The sequence below is a fragment of the Psittacula echo genome (assembly GCF_963264785.1).
Source record: "Psittacula echo genome assembly, chromosome: 7".
NCBI lineage: Eukaryota > Metazoa > Chordata > Aves > Psittaciformes > Psittacidae > Psittacula > Psittacula echo.
The window spans coordinates 26,552,997-26,574,246 of record NC_137740.1 but is presented as its reverse complement, the minus strand read 5'-3'; the positions used below and the strand labels follow the sequence as shown (position 1 = coordinate 26,574,246).

The window sequence follows — 21,250 nt, the reverse complement described above, 5'->3', positions numbered from 1 at the left end:
TGCCAAGGCAGGAGATGAGCCAGAAGAGAAGCTGGTGAATGACCCCATGCCTGAAATAAGCCCCATTCCTTAGCAAAATTCAATGAGGGCCCAGGGCATCAAGCACACTAATGCCTCAAATAAACAAGAAAAGTCTCCCAGCTGCAGAAAAGCTGTTGAAAACAAGCATAGGACAAGCAACCACAGGCCATTCTCTGCTCTTCCAACATCTCCATGTCCTCTGCAAAGGCCACAGACACTCTGGGAATGCCAAGCTGAATTTCTCTCATTGTATTTTGCTTCAGTGGTCCAAAAGATGATTTCAGCCTGCCTTCCTGAACTGGCCTTTCACTCACACATGCACACTCATCTGCTCCTGCACCTTAGCTGGGAAGCTGTTAAAACAGCTACTAGTGGAAGGACTTAGCTGTGGTTTCCACCTCTTGTGAGTGGTACCTGCCAGAAAAGCATCAGTTCATTCCTTCTCTCCGCATGTCCAGCCCTGACCCCACAACCAACATGGGGGTAGTGAAAAGGGACACACAGCTGCACAGCTGAAGACAGCCCCAGCCTGATGTGCCCCTGAGGTGGCCATGGCAGGACTGAGATGGGGTCAGAAAGACATACATATTTTGGGGATCAGAAAGCAGCGCCTTTTCCAAGCAATAGAAGAAAAGAGATCTCCTTGTTTCCAAAATCAAGTTAGTACTTGTTAAGTAAGTACTAGGCTCATCGCACTACATCTCTCCATTTGTCAGCCCATAGAAAGTAAAATACCATGGCATAAGCCTGTGACACATTTCAGTAGTGTACAGTCAAGCAGCAGGAGGGCAAAACTTCTACTCTATGACTTTCGCTGAAGCCTTACACGGTGATGAAGACATACATCATGACAGCATCTCATCTAACTTTGGACGTCTATGATAAGATTTCTCTACCTATCCAGTAACTAACCAGGATGTCTTTGCACATGAGAAAAAAAAAAATTAAGTCATCTTAGGGTAGACATACAAAGCACATCCACATCTGTGCTGGTAGAACCCATTTCTCTTCTGTTACATAAGCAGAGCATCAAAGTCTAAAATGAGATGAGATAAATTCTATCTCTACTGACTCTACATGGGACTTGAAACCCACTGAATGACATTGAGAAAACTCTCACAGAGAACCCACATTGTGGTTACTGCTGGATCAGAATCCCTTTAAACTGTTAGCTGCTCCAGGGCTGCTTTCCTTTCCCAGTAACTTCTCATGTTGCTGGCCTTTTAAATTCATCCTTTAGCACCCCAAAGCTGATAAACCTCTTTGGGATGATGTGCAAAGTTTACTACATGGGAAGGAAAGCATATGAAATATAAAAGTGCAACCCACCACCTTTCTGAGATGTTACAAATACTGTCCTTGCTTTCTGCTCTTGCAGCCAACACCCCCATCCAGAAAGCCCCAAATCTGAACTTGAAGACTCTCCCCTCCCATGCCCTGCTGATGGAGGGAGTGGGCAGATTCCATACCTTCAATGGGTTTGGGTACAAAATGTGATGAGGGTTTGGTTTTTTTCACTCGGTTTCCTTTCATAATTTGACCTTCTTTATTGAGTCCCAGGAACCACGCTCGTCCAGATTCTTGCTGCCGGTACAGCGTGGAAGAATAAATAACGTAGTAGTTTTCAAAGACAGATTCCTTAAATTTGCACTCTGGTGTGAAAACATCCTGCAGTGAGAGAGAGAGAGAGAGAAAGAGTGATAGAAGGAATTAATCACTGATCTCCTAAATTAGGCATCACTGAGTGATACATGATGGTCATGCATTGCAGTTAGTTTAACAATGGAAAACAACAGGCATCAGCAATACCAGTTCCCAGCAATAACACATCTAGAAAGCTCCCCACTGAAAGGGAAGGCTCTCCTTCACCAGCAGAGCTGTGGTTCGCAAAACATTCTACACTGAACAGTCATAAAAAATGTGCAGGAAAAGTCAGGAATTTTCCAGGATTTAGACTGAATATGAAGCAAAATTAAAGAAGAGAGCAGAGAAGCAGAGACAGCCCTGCTGCTCATTGGCTGTTCCCAATGCCTTCCCCAGGCTTTGCTCTTACCTTCCCTGAGATGTGCAATTGTTGTCTAAAATATTGAGGCTTCTCCAAACTCTTATGGGCAAAAGGCAGTTTATTAGGAGCATTTAAGTGGATTTAGAGAAACAGGAGTGCACAAGCTAGTAAATTATTTATTTTCAAAAGTGATGGGAGGAAATGCTGGCACAAAGCCCAGAAATCACTCAATAAAGAGGAAGAAGTAATTTCAAAGATTTCTGACACAAATATTTCTTCAGATACGGAGAACTGGTCCCACATCTGATGAGGAACAGAGGACACATGAGTCTGTCCAAGTCATCCCCAAAGTGGGTGCTGGCTGTGAGAGTGGCTGTGCCTTTGCCACTTGCGCTGGCTTTTTCAAGAAGAAAACTACACTCACCTATGGACCGAAACTTGTCATGTCCCAGTAACTTTTCATGATTTAACAACAGGGAAAAACTAAACCTCTTGTAAAAGAGCTAGCTGGCAGGGGAACTCTGTGACAGTGGGCTCCCAAACCTTCACTGAGTCAGATGTGGTTGTTGGTGGGTTGTTATTTTTGCTTGGACTTTGATTCTGAGCAGAAAATTCATCTTGGCAAAACAAATTTTCCCACTGGGTTCCTTAAAGCTATGACATTATTGCAAAACAAAGCCCAAGCCACAATGAAGAAAAACTGTTTTAACAGAAAAATCCTTTCTTGTAAAACCCCAACAAGGTATCTCAGAGCCCCATGAAAGAAGACAGGTGCTGGTACAGGTGAGTGATGCTCTCTTCCAAGCCCTTCCCACTCAGAAGTCTTTGGGAGCTTCTCTAACCTTGCTAATGGAAAACCCATGACCAACATCTGAGAAAAGCATTTGGAGTAATGCCACCTAACTACCGCAAACATCATTTAAGAGTGAATATTCTGAACATTCAGCAGAACTCAGGTATGTTTGTGAGTTATATAAAGTGTTGCTGGTCTGACAAAAAATCCAGTGTGCAACAGATCTACAGAGCCAGGCAGGCTTTAAACCACAGAAGATAAAGCACAACAGAAAGTGCAGACCTGTGCTGCACATGTGAAATTTCCATCCATCATTAGTGTCACACAAACACTGTCAGCCCAACAGGTCATTTTGCCCTATCTGAGGGAGTCTTCCTTGCTGGAGAAATAAATATTTTAAGAAGAGAGTGAAACAAGTTAAGAGAAACTAGATGACTTAGAACACTACAAAACAGTGTTTGACATATCTTCCCAAAAGATTAGTGTTTAAGCATTCCTTAAATCTGTTCTTTATCTCCAGGCTTTGTCTTGCCTCTGAAGACAAAGTCAGGCAGTTTGCTGCAGCTGCCTGAGAAGAGGTGGCTCAGGGACTCTCCTTGGCATCAGGCACAGCCAGGCAGCATGTCCTGTGGTGGAGAGCATCTCTAAAACCAAACCGACTTACTCAATCCCCTTTCCCATGCCTTCATTACCCAATCAATATAGACTTATCAAGAAAATTCCCTTTAGGTGGACTGAAAAGTTGGTAAGCTCTGAAGGACAGCTACCAACCTGACCAAAACATGGAATGTACTGTGCATGAGATAGATAGCCAGATTTTTAGCATGTGTTTTAATTTCAGTTTGGAAAAGAGACTATTTTGTATTTTCAATAAAGAAGAAATATAAAAGCTAATGCATTTTGAAAATGTAATTTCAAAAAGAAAAAGAAAATTAGATTTTATCTAAAAGTTATTATAAATCAAAATTTCAGATAAATATCTACTGCAAAATACTGCATTACAATATTTCACAACATGCATGCTCATAAAAGCAGCTGCTGTACTCTATAGCCACTTGTACCAATAAAGCATCAAAATTACTATATTATTTTAAAGGAAATGTATTTAAAACATAAACCTAATGAAAATTTAAGAAAAATAAATTGAAAATAGTGATTTCCTTTAAATGTTTAAGCTCTTCCACAAGCAAGCAAAACTATTCCATTGTTTTTGTGAGTTGGCTGGTTGATTCCTCATCCCCCACAATTCAGTTGAAATAGCACTTCAGGACACTAAACCATGGCAACACCACCAAGAAATATCCCAGCTCTGTCCGTTTGGCAGTTTAGAAAACTCACAGATTTGACAGCTAGGTTCTAATTAAATAATGTCATTTTTATTAATTATTATTATCCTTCTTATGTATATTGCCTTACCAGCAGCAGCTAGTGTCTCACTGTGCTATGTAAGAACAAACACACACCAGAATGCAATTCATCTTATCACCAAACTCACGTATCACTAAGTCTTCACAGGTTTGAGCACCAGAAATCTCTGGTGTGCTCACTATCACGCGCAGACATGACACAATGAGCAAGAGGAGGAAGAAGGAAAAAAATGTCGACCAGAAAGGAGATGGGACAGACAAGCAGAACATGGGCTACTCTCCCAAGCACCAGCTGGGGTATTTAGAGTGTCTTCTAAAATATGCAAACCTTTAAGCTTTTCTTCATCAACATCTTTGTGGTAGCCAATGTCAAGCCTTCAGCTACATCGCGTCACTTAGTTTTTTTGCATATGTCTTTTGCTAATGGCTTTGGGGCTACCAATAACAAAACCCTATTGAGATACTAATGGCAGAACCTCTCTGCTAGATTTACAGTCAAAACTAATTGTGGCAAATATGTCAAATTAGGTGGGAACTTCTGTTTCAGTTGTCTTGGGCTGAGAAGAGCTGGGAAGAAAGAGGAGAGCGCAGGTGAGCATAACAGGCTTCACATTAATAAAGTAGTTCATAGCAGCCACTACTGGTTAGATTGAAATCTGAGATAAATGCAGGCAGTTTTGGAAAATCACTGGTCTGTTGGCCAGACCACCGGGGCATGGCAAGCTTTTTGTTTGGTTTTCTTTTGCTTTTTAAAATGAATTTGGTGTTGATGAAATGTGTTAGATGGGCAGACCTGGAGTCCAATACTTCCTCTTTATCCCACAAGCACAGAATGAGTAAAACCAGCAAAGGGATCCTCAGACTGTGTCTCCCACGGGCTTCTGACAGGACATATGGACACCTTTCTCCAGGGGTAGTGGTATGGTAAGCCCTGGGGTCAGGAGCATCCACTTCACCCTCACTTGGTACAGGGGCCTTGTGAAACAGGCTTTTAAAGAACCCCACTCAATTACATTTCCAGCTCTCTCCCTGATAGAAATAGCATGACCAGGTACAAGTGAGAGGACAGATGGCTTCATCTTTTAATCACTGGTCTTTTATCAGTCTTTAAACAAAGAAATACATCATGACTCTTTCTGTGCACAAACTCCAGAGCCCCTGGCCCCCTCTCAGCACAATCATGAATTCAGCTCACTCAGAAAACCCAGTTATCCTCATTAAAGAGTATGCTTGTGATCTGGAGGGGGAAAAAAAAAAAAAAGGAAGAAAAAAGAAAAAGGTAATTTGTCTGGTTTTATCTTCATGTGAAATACATGACTTTGACTAAATCATTTTTAACATGATTTGGAGATCTAGAGCCCAAGGTATTGTGTCAAATGTCTACAGATATTAACTGAAATCAGCTTGAAAAAACATATTTTTTTTTAATTCTTAAACTAAAAATCTGCATGAAATATTTGTAAAAGAAATGTTGGTAATTAACATGCAAAATTATTAACATCTGCCTTCAACCTGTTTCTGTATCTCATTCAAATGCCTTAACAAAAGGCAATTCTAGTAAGAAGAGTAATTAATTTGCTTTGAAAAACAAACATAGGTTTGGTTTGTGTTAACTCTAGTTTTATTGGAAATTGCAGTCTAGAAAAAACGGTAGGTCTCACACAGAAAATAAGGGAGATCACATTTGATGACACTTTGAATCAAAAGGAGCTAAATACATGCAGCTGCCATTTGGGTGGATTCAGCGCGTCAGATGGGACGGTGGGAGGTGGGAGGTGTAAGGTACCAGGGATTGCCTCAAAATTTTAGAAAAAAAAAAAAAAGATGTTTCACTTATCCTTGATCCCAGTAATGTTTTCTGCATCTGTAGATGGAAATGTGGACAGCATTTCCAGGCACGAGCTAATCTCTGTATCACTTGGGCCAGTCTGGTCCTTCAGGGAGGTATTGGTAATGTCTGGCCCCATTTGCCCCTCCTCCCCGGCAGCACAGCTTGAGAAGGCTGTGCTTGACAGCCTGTAAGAAGACAGCCTTTTTTTAACTAATCTACCTCAGCTTTTACCTGTCTTGGTCAGGTAAATCTAACCCAGCCTCTTGGCTTTGAGCACAATAAGTTTGATTTGACTCTCTTTTGCATTTACAAAGCTGGAAAAGCTCCACAGACATCACTTGAAGAAGCACCACTGTCAAACCTTTGGATGGGAGGTAATCAGGAAACGCACTGCCACCTTCGGACATCTCAGCTCCTTCAGAAAATGCTGATACAATGGTGCCACATCCCTGTCACAGCACTGCCAGAGCAGTGGACAGCACTGGCACTGCTCTGAGCAAGAGAGAACAGTGTCAGTCCCTGCCCATACCAGGCTGGGAGCATCACTGTCACTGGCATCCTAAGCATCCTCAGCTGGGAGGTGCAAAGTAAGGGTCCCCCATAAACAGCAGTATGGTGCTTCTTCGTTCTGATCACAAGAGTGAGAAATCTGCTTTCTTGTTTGCTTAGTTCAAGCTCTGGAGGCACAGAAGCCCCTCATGTCCCCAGACCATCGCAGAAATGGTGACAGGTTTCCATGTGCAATGCTCAGGAACAGCCAGGAAGCCAGCAGAAGACTGTCACTAGCTGCTGCATTCAAACCCAGCTGCTCACTCAGTGTCCCCCTGGACTGGACCATTTGTTTATATTGTTTGCCATTTCCCTACAAACATTCTCAAAATTGCCAGATAAATTAAGATATCTTTTTCTTTTTCACCTCAATATTTCCTTTTATTATAACCCAAAGGAGAACAGTAAATATACACATCCACATGCGAATCTAATGACTTAATAAATTTAGTCACTGAAACTAGCAGCAATAAAAGGAAAAGCCCATTCTGCAAGTAGTTTGTGCCACGGTTTAGGAAAGGGATGTGAATTATGAGTGTTGAAATATCTAACACAATCCCAGAGTAACAGTTTTCCTTTGGTTACAGCACTTACATGTTTCTCTTTTATGTTCTGCACAATTACTGAGCCAGATCTTCAGATGGGATAAAACTGCACCAAAGTCTATGGCACTGCAGGGCTTCCCTCCCAGAGAATCTGGCTCAAGATACTTACTGATGTTAGTGTTAACACTTAGAGCTCATGAAGTCATTTAAAACATATTAAGTGGGAATCATAAATATCAGCACAGCTATCAGCAGTGGCATTTCTTCATGGTTGTGGAGGCAGATCATGGAACAACTGGTTCGTGTTCACTATGTCTGTATAAGTGCTGCTCCATCCCAGTGGAAAGGATGGCAACGCAGAAGAGCATCTGCTTTATGGTGCTCTAAAACAGTAAAGCCCATTCTACATTCCCCACTGACCTCAGCCAGAGCACAGTTTAATCAACACCCCTCTGATGCCAACAGCACCAAGGTTTAGAACAGACATCAGTGTACATAGACCTGTGTGGATAAACAAAGACATTGTATTCTTGACGGCATTTGCACTCCCAGATGAAATGCAAATGCCCAACTCCCATTTAAACCTGGGAAAATTCAGGATCTGAGAATCTGTGACCACAGACCTCACACAAGTGCTACTTGATACTGGCATACTCTTATTCCCAGGACAGGTCTTTAACCAAGTACATTCTGTTCACAAGACAAGCTCTGTGCAGATCACAGCAGCACTCCCACAGGCAATGATGCCTTGCACACAGCCCGATGAAGTTCAGTGTCCTCTTGCCTCTGCATAGCTTCTTCCATGACCTAGGGTTGCCTCTGTCTGGAAATGCTTTAAAATAATTGTAGCTGAGCAATCTCTTGGCATGTGATCGAGAACCACAAATGTGCATCCAAACTTTACATCTCATCACATCTTTGTCCAGATGGCAGGTGATATTCTACTGTTCACACTCCATTTTTCCTCCCCCTTCTAGTTCCATGAGAGATTGGTGACAAGTCTTCTTGGTGGCCTTTTTAGAAGTAGGAGAGAGCAGATATGTTTTAAAATAACAAGCTGCTACATGGGAGTGTACAGCCCTGTTGCAGAGCAGAGATTCACTTGATGAGACAGTATGGTATCTGCAAGTATTCTGAATCTGCCTGGACCATCTGTGGGCTGGAGGGAGCACATTTTCAAATAAATCACTATCCCTGGTCCCCACCTCTGGGAGCAGAGAAGCAGCATTAGCAAGCAATGTAACTTACTGCCTCTGAAAAATATAACTAGAGGGCTATCTGCCCTCACTTTTGTGGGAACTCTCTGTGCTCAAGGTACATATTTGTTCATCTGACTTCACTTTAAAACACACAAGCAAGAGGTAGAGTGCAGGTCTGCTAAGTCTTGTGAGGTGACCCACTACCCCTAGACAGGCAAGCCTTTGTAATTAAGTTGCAGACCCAATACTCCTTGCTGGACAAGCCTCTGTAAGTAAGCTGCAGAACCTTTATATGTGGACACAAGCTGTCCCAAAGCACCTTTTCATGTTCAAGGACTGAATAAATTACTCCTATCACAACAAAGGAAGTTTGTGAATGCTGGAGACAGAAGTGTGATTGCAGTGTTGACATACCCAAGGTAACCCTGCAGCAGCAAGGACATCTGCCTGGGCACATAGCATTGACCACGAGCCATGGCAGGTTCTGTAAGACACACTGAGCTCCATTCTGACCTAGCTAAGCAATTACCTAGATCAAAATGAGATCATACAGATTCACACAAATCCAGGCTCATATCTGGGCACAAAGCAGAAGAACCTAGTGAGTCTGGGGAATGTAGATTCAGACCTGTCCATACCACCATAGCTCAGTATTGTGGTGTTCTGCTTTCAGCTCTTGGCCTCTCTACTGTGCAGGCACATTTTTATCAAGTAGTTAATAAAGATAAAAATGGCCAAATTCACTGTTTTGGCCTCTGGCATGCTGCTCATGCAATCCTGATAGTAACACAGCTTTCCACTTAATGAGTACTGACAAGAACATAACTTGGGATGACTCTTCAATCTGGGCTGTTCACTTCCACACCTCCCTGGAGAGCCGGGGTAGGCTGGGTGAGAGATGAGGCTCCAGGAGTAAGATTTGGGTACTAGCAACAGCATATCTCTGTGTATAGTGTTATCCAGGAAGTCTGCACATTCAGCAACTCACCCATGTGGCAAACAGAGCAAGTGACACATTTTGTCCTTTGCTTTACTTTTTCTTAATGATAGACCCAAACTGAAACTCAGGGTTGGATGGAATAAACTTCCATCCCTTCTTTCTAAAATATAAGGTATACTTGGATTGTAATTGATTGTTTTTTTAATTTTGGATCTTATATTAAATAGTAAAGCCTTTTATAATTTGGAGCTGTTATGAACTGGAGTAGTGATCACAGCATAGCTCATTCGCATGGCACTTGGCCCATCCAGTTCAGCATCACTCTTCTAGGAAAGCAACTGCTTCCTATAGGGGGTGGATGGTGGTGGTTCTGACAGCATTGTCACTGGTATTGCTTTTCTGGCAGCCTAGGCATCTGATGAAAACCCAGTATAATTTCTAACCTGGGAATCCCAACTCATCCATTGTCTTCTTCACATTCTGTTTTTCTGACGAAGTGTCTGAAATTGGTAACAATGTTACTAACTCTGCTTACTCCAAAATAGTATCCAGAAATACATCTTTGCATTCAGAGAGAATGATCATGAGACGAGATGGGGCAAGATGAAGATATGTTAGCTGTATGCAAGAAAAACAGTTTTCCTAAATTAGCATCATACTGCCTCATCTGCTAAAACCTGAAATAACTATGAAGAAAAATAATAATGTAAGAACTCTAGAAACACAGCCAGATGGGATGCTTTGAACCTGTGATCTCTCTATGGGGCCAAGGAGAGTTTCTTGGCATGAATTTGAGCCTGAGCAGAGGGCGCAAAAAATTAATTTGTGGCCTTTTGTTACTTTTGTGATTATTATGGTTGATAATAATAATGATGTATAAACTAAAATAATTATTATGTATTTATAAACATTACATTGTTTTCTTGTGATAATCAAATGAAACTTCCTAGTGGAAAACCAGCAGTCAATATTAGATATATCATGCTATTAGTTTTTATTAAAATTATCCTCAAAGGCTCAAATCAGAATATGAATCTTTGGACATATAATAAAAATGCCCTCACTATGACAAGAGCACAAGGAAGACCTCTTATTTTCTATATTTTTGTGCTGAGATCCTGCGTGCTGAAAGACCAACTGGTTTGCCAGGTATTCTGTAAAACAAGAGGTGTCAGATCTAGTACAGAAACTTATTTCCCCTGGGTTCCAGTTCAGCTTCTTAGGCAAACGCCCTCTCTTTTTGACATAAATGAAATAATGCAGTTATAACAATGTCAGGGAGAAGGGGACTTCAAGTGAGTCCCAGTCCTTGGTAGATGGGAGTCCCAGAGCCTCTGGTGTTTTAGCACACAGATAAAACCATGCCCTGCACAGAGTTTAGGTCCAAAGAAAGAAAATAGCTTCAGACCAATTTTCTGTGTAGCTCATTATTTGAAGTAGCATATCACAGGGACAGAAGATAAGAGGACTTTCCAACCTATTACAACCATAGGCTGCTGATGTCCTGAGATAGCCTCTTTGCTTTGACTCTTAAATTCAAACTGTGAGACTCAGTGGAAACACACCATCTCCAACACTCTCCCTATCTTTCCTAATGCTGGAAAGATCTCTCCTGCATTAAACCAATTTCGAAACTGTCATGACCAGGGCTGGAAATTCAATTTCTTTGCTGCTAAAACTTCCATCCTGAAAATGAGTGGTGCTAGATTATGAATATTTTGACAGCTTAGTGACAGGTTAGCTACAACTGGCCAATTAACAGAAAGCCCTGTGGTCTAAAGCGTCAGCTGGGGCTGGGTTGAGCTGGTTTTGGACAGGCAAGATCTTACAACCAAGATTAAATGTTATGAAGTATGACAATTTATGTGGCTTTTCCCTCCCTCTTGTAGCAGCTGCTGCAGTGCCTACACAGAGAAAAGGAAAGATTCATGGCATGTTCTTGGGTGGAGGCCAACTCTGCTTTCCACTGGGAGAGTCAAAGGGAACCCACCAAGATCCGTGCCTCAAAGCCCGGGTGGAGGCCAACTCTGCTTTCCACTGGGAGAGTCAAAGGGAACCCACCAAGATCCGTGCCTCAAAGCCCGGGTCCCAAAAATGTTTCTACTGAGAAAGCCGGTGAAAAAGGTCAATGGTGTTTCTTCAGCATCTGCCAGATTGACCCTGAGGTGTCTTCCACATCTCTGCTGGGGGCTGCTTTACCACAGCCAAGCAAACGACATGCCCAGCACTTCAAACTCCTCTGCCCACCATCCCAATCACCAGTGAAGGTGGGTATGTGCTATAAAGGACTGTGAAGAGAGGTTGCAGGCACATTTCTCTTGGTCCTGAGCATCATTTTCTGCCAGTGGAGAGAGCTTGTTGGTGAACACTTGTCATGTAACCGAGGCACTGGATTTTAATTTCTGAAAGCAGGATCCTCTACTAGTCCTGACTCCTCCAGGCTCCATGCCCTTGAAGGACTAGTGTCCCATCTGATAGTCTTCGTACTGCTCATTGTGTATGAAGATTCTATCTTTGGTTGTTTACAATAGAGGGATATTTAGCCTAAGGAATGAATGAGCCTCCAGATCCTCAGAACATTTTTGGGGGAGAAACAGAGGAGAAAGAAAGTGTTTGGCCCTTTGTTGGAATTTCTTGGAATTCAGAAATCAGCCAATTTGGCTGTGATAGAATTCCTGTCCATAAACTGACCACAGTAACTGCATAGCCTGAAAAAGTTGACAAATCTCACAGCTAAAACAACTTCACAGAGAAGATTGGTCATATTTATACCCTGAATGGATTTCCACGATATGTATGTGCTGACAACCTGACTTGTTCTTTCTCTGTTAGTTTCTTTTGATGTGAAATAACTCGTGAACAATGCACAAACATTTTGAATGGACCCAAACTATGCCACAGCTTAGTTCTGACTGTTCCAGTATATGCAGCCAAGTAACTCATTGTAGCTGATGCTTTGCTTCCCAGGAATCAGACAGATGGAATTATATCATCAGGGATCTTGCAGTAGTGGCTATAGTGAAATTTTTCACTCTGTTGCACACTTTGCTAGAGAACTCAGATTAGCTTCGGCATACTGATCCTGTTCAGAAGCCAGCTAATGACTGCAACTTCCAATCTAAGATAATATAGTCACTCTAGAGAGAGTAATATAATACACTAACTCTATTTGGCACAATGCACAGTAAAGCAGGATACCATTTTATTGTGTTACTAGTGTACAGAAGACTGTGCAACTGTCTTTAAATTATATGACCCAAAATACATCAACAAAGCTATCCAGAGTTAAAATTGTTATTCCTCATTTGTAGCTACTTACTGCAGCAGCAGTCTCAGTGAGATTCAGAATTTACAATCAGATCTGCTGACATTTGATTTTGTTTTACAGAGGCTGTGTCTATAATGCAGAACCAAATCTGTAGAGTAGTGGGAAGAGCTGGACACTCACACTGTACACATTTCAGGATGGATTTGGTCTGGTCTAGCTGTCATGTGGTCCAATGATCTGAATATCTGGCACTTTAGGGGCACACCAGGAGGGTAGCTTAGCTTTATCCAAAAGTAATCTAATTTGCACATCCTAAGACCACTCTCTGGTGCAAACCAAAGAGCTGTATGTGAGAGTGATAGGAGGGATGGCTTCGAAAATGCAGTCCTGGTCTGAACTAAAACATTAATTCCAGGGATACCTGGGGATGGATGGATGGTTGAATGGCTGGCTGAATGGCTGGCTGGCTGGCTGCTATGGGGTAGAATAAAGTAGGCATGTGATAGATGTGAAATGTCAGCAACCTAGTGCACACCGGTGATCCTTAAAAGAAGCCAAGGGCCCTGTGTGCATTCTGCTCTAAACACACCCTGGAAACAAGGATGTGAGCAGCATGCTGTAACCTGGGTGCTGCCCGTACTCAAGGTCATCTTCTGCCATGTGGAGTTTGCACTTCAGATTGTTCCTTTATGATCTGAAATGCCTCACAGTCACACTGGATATAGGAATGAGAAGCCTTCCAAAAGCACTTAACACTGACATCCACAAAGTGAAACAGCTACATTAGCAATAATAACAAAAAAGGTCAGGTTTTAAGCCTGCATATTTGAATCTCAGTACCTTGCTTGTAGAAAGCCTGGGGTTTACTACATGTCACAGCTGGATCCCTTAGAAGTCTGAAAATACTTTTCTTAGCATGATAAATGTTAAAGAAATTTTGTTCATCTGTTCTAGCAAAGGCATTGAGAGGGGGAAGGAAACCTCAGGGATCTCCTGACTATACCACTGAAGAAGGAATGTGTCATTACTGCTGTATACTGAAAAAAACCAAACAAAAACCCCGAAGGAGAAACCATTTGTTCATGGGCATAACAGTCCTTTCTTACAATCCACAATATTTTGTAGTTTTCATATGTTTTCATCAATGTTAAGTCCTGAGTCATTAGTGCAGCAAGAACAGAACTGAATCCTCTAAAAATCATTAAAGCTGCACTCCACATTCTGTTCAAGGAATAAACACTGATTCATTAATGTTTCAATTAAAATGGATATGATCACTTTCATAACAAGGGAAACGAAGGAGAAGATTATAAACCCTGTGGGAACTTAGCATCTGGTGCTAGGAGAAAAAGAGATGAAGATAACCCGTGTCTGATTTAACTCAACCAAAGGCAGGGACTTCATGCAGGCAGAATTTAGCAAAACTCTCTTATCTGATCATGTACTCATACTAACGGACCTGAACAATCACTTCTGCCCCTATAGTTTAATAGTGCTGGGGTCAGCAACAGACACACAGTGTCCCACCCTGTCCAAATTCGTCACACGGGGCAACAACAGCGTAGCCATGAATGACTGCCAGCATACTTCACAACACAAAAGCATTTGGAAGATGAAAACCCATGAAACAAAAATTCAATCAGGCAAGTGGCAGAATGCTTATAAAATCATTGGACCTTATTTACTAGTTTTACACTACTGTATCTCTACTGACCTAACCAAAGCATATTAGCAAACTCCCAATATACCTAGAAATGCATGCAACAAGCCTCTGCACTTAGAGGAGCACACGGAAAGTAAGAGCACCATGGGGATCATTTTACTTAGAAGAGGGTAGTAAAAAAAACATGAGGCATGTGAGGCACCAAAAAAAGAAAAAAAAGCTGAAGCTGTGAGATTTTGCTTTTTAAGCTGGTCATAAAAAGATACACCTTTAACTGGCAAGAATGTTTTCAAAAGTCCACTTTCTAAATTTAATTTTCTATTGAAAACTCTTGGGTTTTGTTCTTTTGGTTTTTTCGTTAACGTAAATTTGATAAAAAACGAGGCGTGATAATCCTGGCGCTACACATTTTCAAAAGCCATTTTTCAGCTCTAGCCTCTTCAGAGGGTGCAGATAACATTTGCATGGATACAAAGCCCTTGCAGAATGTTCCTTAAGGGCAGAGCTGGCGGTAGGGTTTAATGTGGTAGGAACTGAGATTTAAAATCAGCAGCATTCACATTAATAGCCATTAAATTATTTATTCATATCAGGCTCTGGAAGTCTGAAAGACTCGGTTGTTCTGAAGGGCTCCTGTCTCATAAACTTTGTTGCATGACTTTCAGCTATCAATCTGAGGGATGTACATTCATTTTTACAAGTCTTGACCTACACTAAAGCCTTTTGTTCCTTCTTTCCCTAGTTTTGTGAATGGGGAAAAAAAAAGTCTGTGCACCCAAGTAACATTCATATCCAGGAAGCAGCTGCTGTTGTGCAGCACAGCCCATGCTCCAAAGCAACAGGACAGAGAGCTTGCAGTGTGGAAGAGGCTACCTGAATTATTTGATCCAGTCCTTGCTACGGCACACCACCAGTTCTCAACAAAGCTTCATTTATAACCCTCTGATTTCTTTCCTACAACTCATACTACAAAGCTCTTTTGGAAGCCAGCTGCTCCAAGAGCTATATATCTTCTGCTTTCCAGCCAAAATCTAGCCCAAAGCCCCCAGTGACACAGGCATCAGGTTCAGAGGTCTCAAGGGGCTGCTGTGGAAAGGCTTTGTGAGGAACACAAGTGGGCTTTTCAAACAAACCAACTGCCTGCACCCCACCAGCCAGCTGACCACGGTGCTGCTGCTGGCCTTCTCATGACCATGGGAAAAGCAATGGGAAAAGCCCATGCCTGTGAGGCCACAGGGGTAAGCAGCAGGGCTACAGACAACTAACCTGAGCTGCAAAAGATGCCAACAAAATGGTATTCTGCATTAAAAAGTTCTCAGCCTTTTTTCCCCCCACTTATGTCCTGAGCCCTAATGCTGACCTTGATCCATTTAATTACCTCTATAACCAAATTACACTGTAGCAGAATGTAATTATGCAATCAAGCAATGAGCTGTGGTTTTGCTCTTGGTCTTGTATGCAAAGCCACCTTTGAAGAGGGCGACAAAAGAAGTGATTATTATAAAAAAGGACAGTACAGCCCCATGTACCAATTACTGGCCATGAAGCAGGGGACAACGTCTGCTGACAACACTGATCCATCAGCTGCTTTTCATAGGCAGCTGGCAACTTTTCCATGCTGCAGCCTCTCAGCCAGCACTGTGGGTTTCATCCCGACACCAGACATACGCTCACAACAGGCACGCTGTGTGATGGGGCAGCATTCCCGAGGATACCAACTTCTCCAGCACATCATCTCTGTTTCAAACACACTTATTAAAACTGACTTAAGAACAGCTATACTGAGCCAGTCCAGCAGTCTGGCAGTGGCCAGCAGCAGCACTCAGCGAAAGGTGTCAGAGAAGGGCAATACTGTAGTGACAGCTCCTTGCTCCCAGCAGTGGGGAGCTTGTGCCTGCTGGATCCAGTGACAGTATCCTGGTGCTTAGGGACAGCATCCAGCTTCCCAGGGGAGCATGCAAGTGTGGCAGGCCTTGTATGTTCAGAGCAGGGTGTGGGAGCTGGTGTAGCTCCCCAGGGAGCGGCAAGAAGGGTCAGGTCTGAGCCAGGAGAGGCTTTTAAGGAAACCTTTACTGGAGGAAGGTTTCCTGAAAAGGCACAGCTTGGAGAAGCATCTCCAGGATTGTACTTTGCTGCCCAGCTCAGGGAAGGCTGTACCCCTGTCAGATCTTGGCCTGTAGAGAACTCAGCTGTGTTGAGATTTTGAGGTGGGTGGGAGGAAATGCTAAAGAAAATAAATTACCAAACACAATTCTGACCATACTTATGCTTGTGTGTGTCATGCTTGACTCTCACTTACGTAGGCAGCTCAGTGGGACAGGAACAGGATCAACCCCATAAATGCCAGAAGTAAGGGTGGAGGTTAGTTCCTTCAGGGAAACAAATGGTGCCTAACAGCAGAACAACTGAATATTTTCATTTTCCTCACTCATTCAAGGGTCCTATGAGGGACAGAGAAAGTCCCACCACGGTGAAGAGGTAAAGGATACAGAGAAATTAGGTCAGTTGCATAAGATCCTTGGAAAGGCTGTGTCAGAGTCAGAACCTGGATTTTCTGAATCCCAGACCAGTGCTTTTAATGTAAAAGCTTTTCTCTTCCCCATTCAGGTCAGTATGGGAAGGCATTGTCATGACAGACAGAGGAGGATCCACTGTAGCCACAAAAACTGCCCTTTACATCCAGTCTGCAGGAAAGCTCTACTCCACAGCTCTTTCTGAGCCCAAGAGTCCTGGCACTGAGGCACAACATTGCCACGGCCCATCTCGTTTTTCTGACTCTAGCAGTAGTAGCATTAATGTTTGGGAAACACAAAGTCTTTCAGCAGTGATGCTGAACACACGCACATCAAAAAGCCCCAAAAGGTCTACAGAAATGAATTCCCTATTGTCAGCAGCAGCTTCTCCCTTTGCAAAGATAAATAGATTTTTATGTATGCAGTACATGTGCCAGCATGTACTCTACAGCTGACAATGTTCAGCCTCCAGTGTAACTTGTCAAAGCCTGATATGCCTTCCTTTAATCAATGTGGCAAGCTCCTGAACACTATGTGCTTCAAGCAGTGAGCTGCTGTCCCTGTAGGCAAAAGAATGAAGCACACTGTCATTCTTGCTGCTGCACTTCGACACATGCATCTCCCGGTGATCAAAAGCCAAAACAGAGCTGGATGCAGCTCACAGCTTCACCAGCACAATCCCTCTAAGCTGCAGCTTCTCAAAAGGCCTTGAGAGGAGGTGTCGTAACATCCCTTGGCTCCATGTGAAGACATAAACCAGAGAAAGTGATGACAGGCAATGTGGGATCGCCACAGTGCTTCAAGGGCTTCTTCTTGCCCCAGTTCTAATTGTGCCATTTCTGGCTGTTCATTTTGAACTGAATAGGATGAGGATCATCCCAGCATGACTCACTCATAAAGCAAATTCCCCCTGTATAAGCTACTCCACACCCCCGTGCAATGCTAGGACAAAGGATGACTCTGTGCAGACAGGGACTAGAATATTGTGGGGTTAGGAGAACTTGTGGCCAGCTACTCAGGAGTGTTTATAAGGGGAATTGCTGAAACCAGACAATTTATGAAAATCTGATGACCACACAGCAGCCAGGGATACCGGAGGTGTGGCATGCAATCCTGCAGCTCCAGAAGCCATCTGAAAGCTAAAGATGAGCACTCAGGGACAGGGCACCAGGGAGATGTGTTGGCATTCACAGGTCGTGCAGAACAACTGCACTGATTGCAGTTTTGGGAGAAATATGCTGAGGACAGCAGGGAAGCACAGTGATCTCATCTTCATAATACCTGACAAAAGCCCTCTCAGGGATGACCCTGCAGCATGTTGCTTCTTCATGTTGTCTGGACTGGGAAAAGGATGTGCTCTCTCCCATGCTTTTCAGGATACCAATTCACTCTAAAATTCCCAAAATTGTCTTTTCAGTCTCAGAACATGGGTAATGCCACATCATGCCACATCATACCAACTTCTTCCCCTTCCTTCAATTCATAACTTACATTATCTTTCCCCACTTCTGATTCCTCCTTCTTTATTCCCTCACACTTTATTTCCACACAGCAAGCTTCTGCACCTGAGCCACAGCTTCAGACAAACAAGGTTGCTCATTCAGCTGCTCTGAAGAGTCCTTCAGGCCCCAGTCACATACATTATTCCACACTCTATAAACATTTAGACACAACTTCAACTGGCTGTAAGAAGCAACTTCTCATTGGCAACTTCCATCATTCAGAAATGTAAGACAGGAAAAAAGCTTTTAAAGTGTAAGGAAGAAAGGGACATATGGTTCTCCCATAGGAAGCTGGCATTAGGAGCTAGAAAGTAACAGAACCAAGGCTGCTGTCAACATTTTGACCCGACACAGAAAGCCTCAACCCTGCCTGGCAGGCAGCAAGAGATCTCCAAGTGCTGCACACATGAAAGTAGTCTCATGCAACTGATTTCAGTACATCTGTAACACTCACCCTGCTGCAACCCTGCATCATGGCACAGAGCAGTGACAGCAGAGGCCCCTTGGCTGGCAGCCTAATCACATGGGAAAACGCTGGAGCTAGGAGCTGTGAACTTGTCCACCTTGAGCTAAGAGGGCATCTAGACCCCATTATGACTGGCACAGGGGTTTCCCATCCCTGTCTTGCAATCGACAGTACATCAGCAGGCCTCATCACCTCCCTATAGCGCTAATGGCAGGAATTTGGGAAAGAACCTCTGCAGAAGCAGATATTCAGGCTCTGCTCTTCCTAAAGCACCCTGAAAGCCAGCAAGGATCCTTCTGGGGGCTATTCCACAGCCCTGATCCACCCGCAGACGAGCAGAGTGGTCCCACAGCTACACCAACTCCACAGCCTCATGGGAAGTGGGAGTGCTTGCCACACTGTGCTAAGGCTTATCCATCCCCAACACTGCCCTGTGGAGCATAGAAACACACAAAGCAAGCATATATATTCAGCATGTTCTTGTGCACTGGTGCTGTACAGGTACTGCATAAAAAGTCTGTATGAGTCCAACGCAGGCTGCAATTTAGATACACCAGGTTGACATTTTAGACACAGCTGCTGTTTGTGCCGGATTCTTGCTACCCTGGATGAAACCTCTCTGCTTCTGTCTGGAGGAAATTTCAGTGTGAAAAAGGAGCGCCCTGACCTGCTGCTGCACTTCTACAGTCAGGAACATTTGGGTCTACCCCCCAACATCTCCACACTGCATGTGACCCTTGCAACAGCTGGTAAGTGGTGCAGAGACATGGCTCCTGCCCAAACACATGACAGCTATTGTTGCTGTCAACTCACTCTGTCGAAAATAATCCAGCAGTAAGAATCTTTGGCCAAACTAGTTAATTTCCATGAAAAAGCTGTTTCCAGTGAAGGGAAGAGTAAGAGGCAGCATGCAGTGATTAATGGTCACAATGCACATAAAGGCCCCAGTGCAAGGAGGCTGTCACTGTTCTTAGAAGAAAAGAAAAGAGCAGGAGAACAGCCCACATGCTGTGGCCTGGCTGCTCTCCTCTGCAGCACACACTGATGGCAGACCCAGAGCTGAAGAGCACTGTAGGCAGCTCCATGCTCATATGGAAACGACACAGTCTTAGAATCATTATAGAATCACAGAATGGTTTGGGTTGGAAGGGACCTTAAAGATCATCCAGCTCCAACCTCCTTGCCACACACACGGACACCTTCCACTAGACCAGGTTGCTCAAAGCCCCATTCAACCTGGCCTTGAACAATTCCAGGGATGAGGCAGCCACAGCTTCTCCAGGCAACCTGTGCCAGTGCCTCACCACACTCACAGTAAAGAACTTCTTCCTAATCATAGAATCATAGAATAGTTAAGGTTGGAAAGGACCTTAAGATCATCTAGTTCCAACCCCCCTGCCATGGGCAGGGACACCCCACACTAAACCATGTCACCCAAGGCCTCATCCAACCTGGCCTTGAACACCGCCAAGGATGGAGCATTCACAACCTCCCTGGGCAACCCATTCCAGTGCCTCACCACCCTCACAGTAAAGAATTTCTTCCTTATATCTAATCTAAACTTCCCCTGTTTAAGTTTGAACCTGTTACCCCTTGTCCTGTCACTACAGTCCTTGATGAACAGTCCCTCCCCAGCATCCTTGTAGGCCCCCTTCAGATACTGGAAGGCTGCTCTGAGGTCTCCACGCAGCCTTCTCTTCTCCAGGCTGAACAGCCCCAACTTTCTCAGCCTGTCTCCATACGGAAGGTGCTCCAGTCCCCTGATCATCCTCGTGGCCCTCCTCTGCACTTGTTCCAACAGTTCCATGTCCTTTTTATGCTGAGGACACCAGAACTGCACACAATACTCCAAGTGAGGTCTAATACCTAATCTAAATCTACCCTCTTTCAGTTTAAAGCCATACTCCCTTGTACTACTGCTACATGCTCTTGTAGAAAGTCCCTCTCCAGATTTCTTGTAGGCCCCTTTATGTATTGGAAGGCTGCTATGAGGTCTCTGTGGAACCTTCTCTTCTCCAGGCTGAACAAGCCCAGCTCTCTCAGCCTGTCCCCATAGGAGAGGTGCTCCAGCCCTCTGAGCATCTTTGTGGCCTCTTCTGGACTTGCTCCAACAGGTGCACATTCTTCTTATGTTGGGGTCCCAGAGCTGAACACAGTTTTGCAGGGGTGGGTGACAGAGAAAGGAGTGCGCCTTGCAGAGCCGAAGCCTCCATGTCCTGTCACACCAGGATGGCTCTGTGACAAAGCAGGGGACCTGACAGCTCCAGGAGAATAGCACATATTTAGTAGATGTGCTCTGCACAAACAGCAAGTTTGGCGCCATCGAGTTACATTATTTATGCTTTTAGGTTTGATTTTGTCCAAATTCACATACTTGTTGAGAGAACAAAAGTGGTGTTGCAGCTTGGTCTGTGAGGATTCATTGCAGCATGGGGGCCCAGAAACCTGGGACCAGAGAATTAACGATGTCAAGTCATCCCTCCTGTAAGTAAGTAAGGGAGTACCTAGGGCAATGATTCCCAAAGTCTAAATATTTTATTGATGTTGTAGAGAGAAAAAAATAATACAGACATGCATTGTCTTCATCT

General features: G+C 43.6%; 1 protein-coding gene across 1 annotated transcript in view; it reads right to left on the bottom strand.

Annotated features, from left to right (window-relative positions):
• Window positions 1-21,250, bottom strand: part of FGF12 (fibroblast growth factor 12) — a gene marked incomplete at both ends in the record, with an annotated part of 103,665 nt that overhangs the window by 7,595 nt on the left and 74,820 nt on the right. The window contains one exon of the mRNA XM_080623045.1: window positions 1,491-1,689. Within this exon, the coding sequence (XP_080479171.1) occupies window positions 1,491-1,689 (199 nt within the window). The remainder of the gene's footprint in view (window positions 1-1,490; window positions 1,690-21,250) is intronic.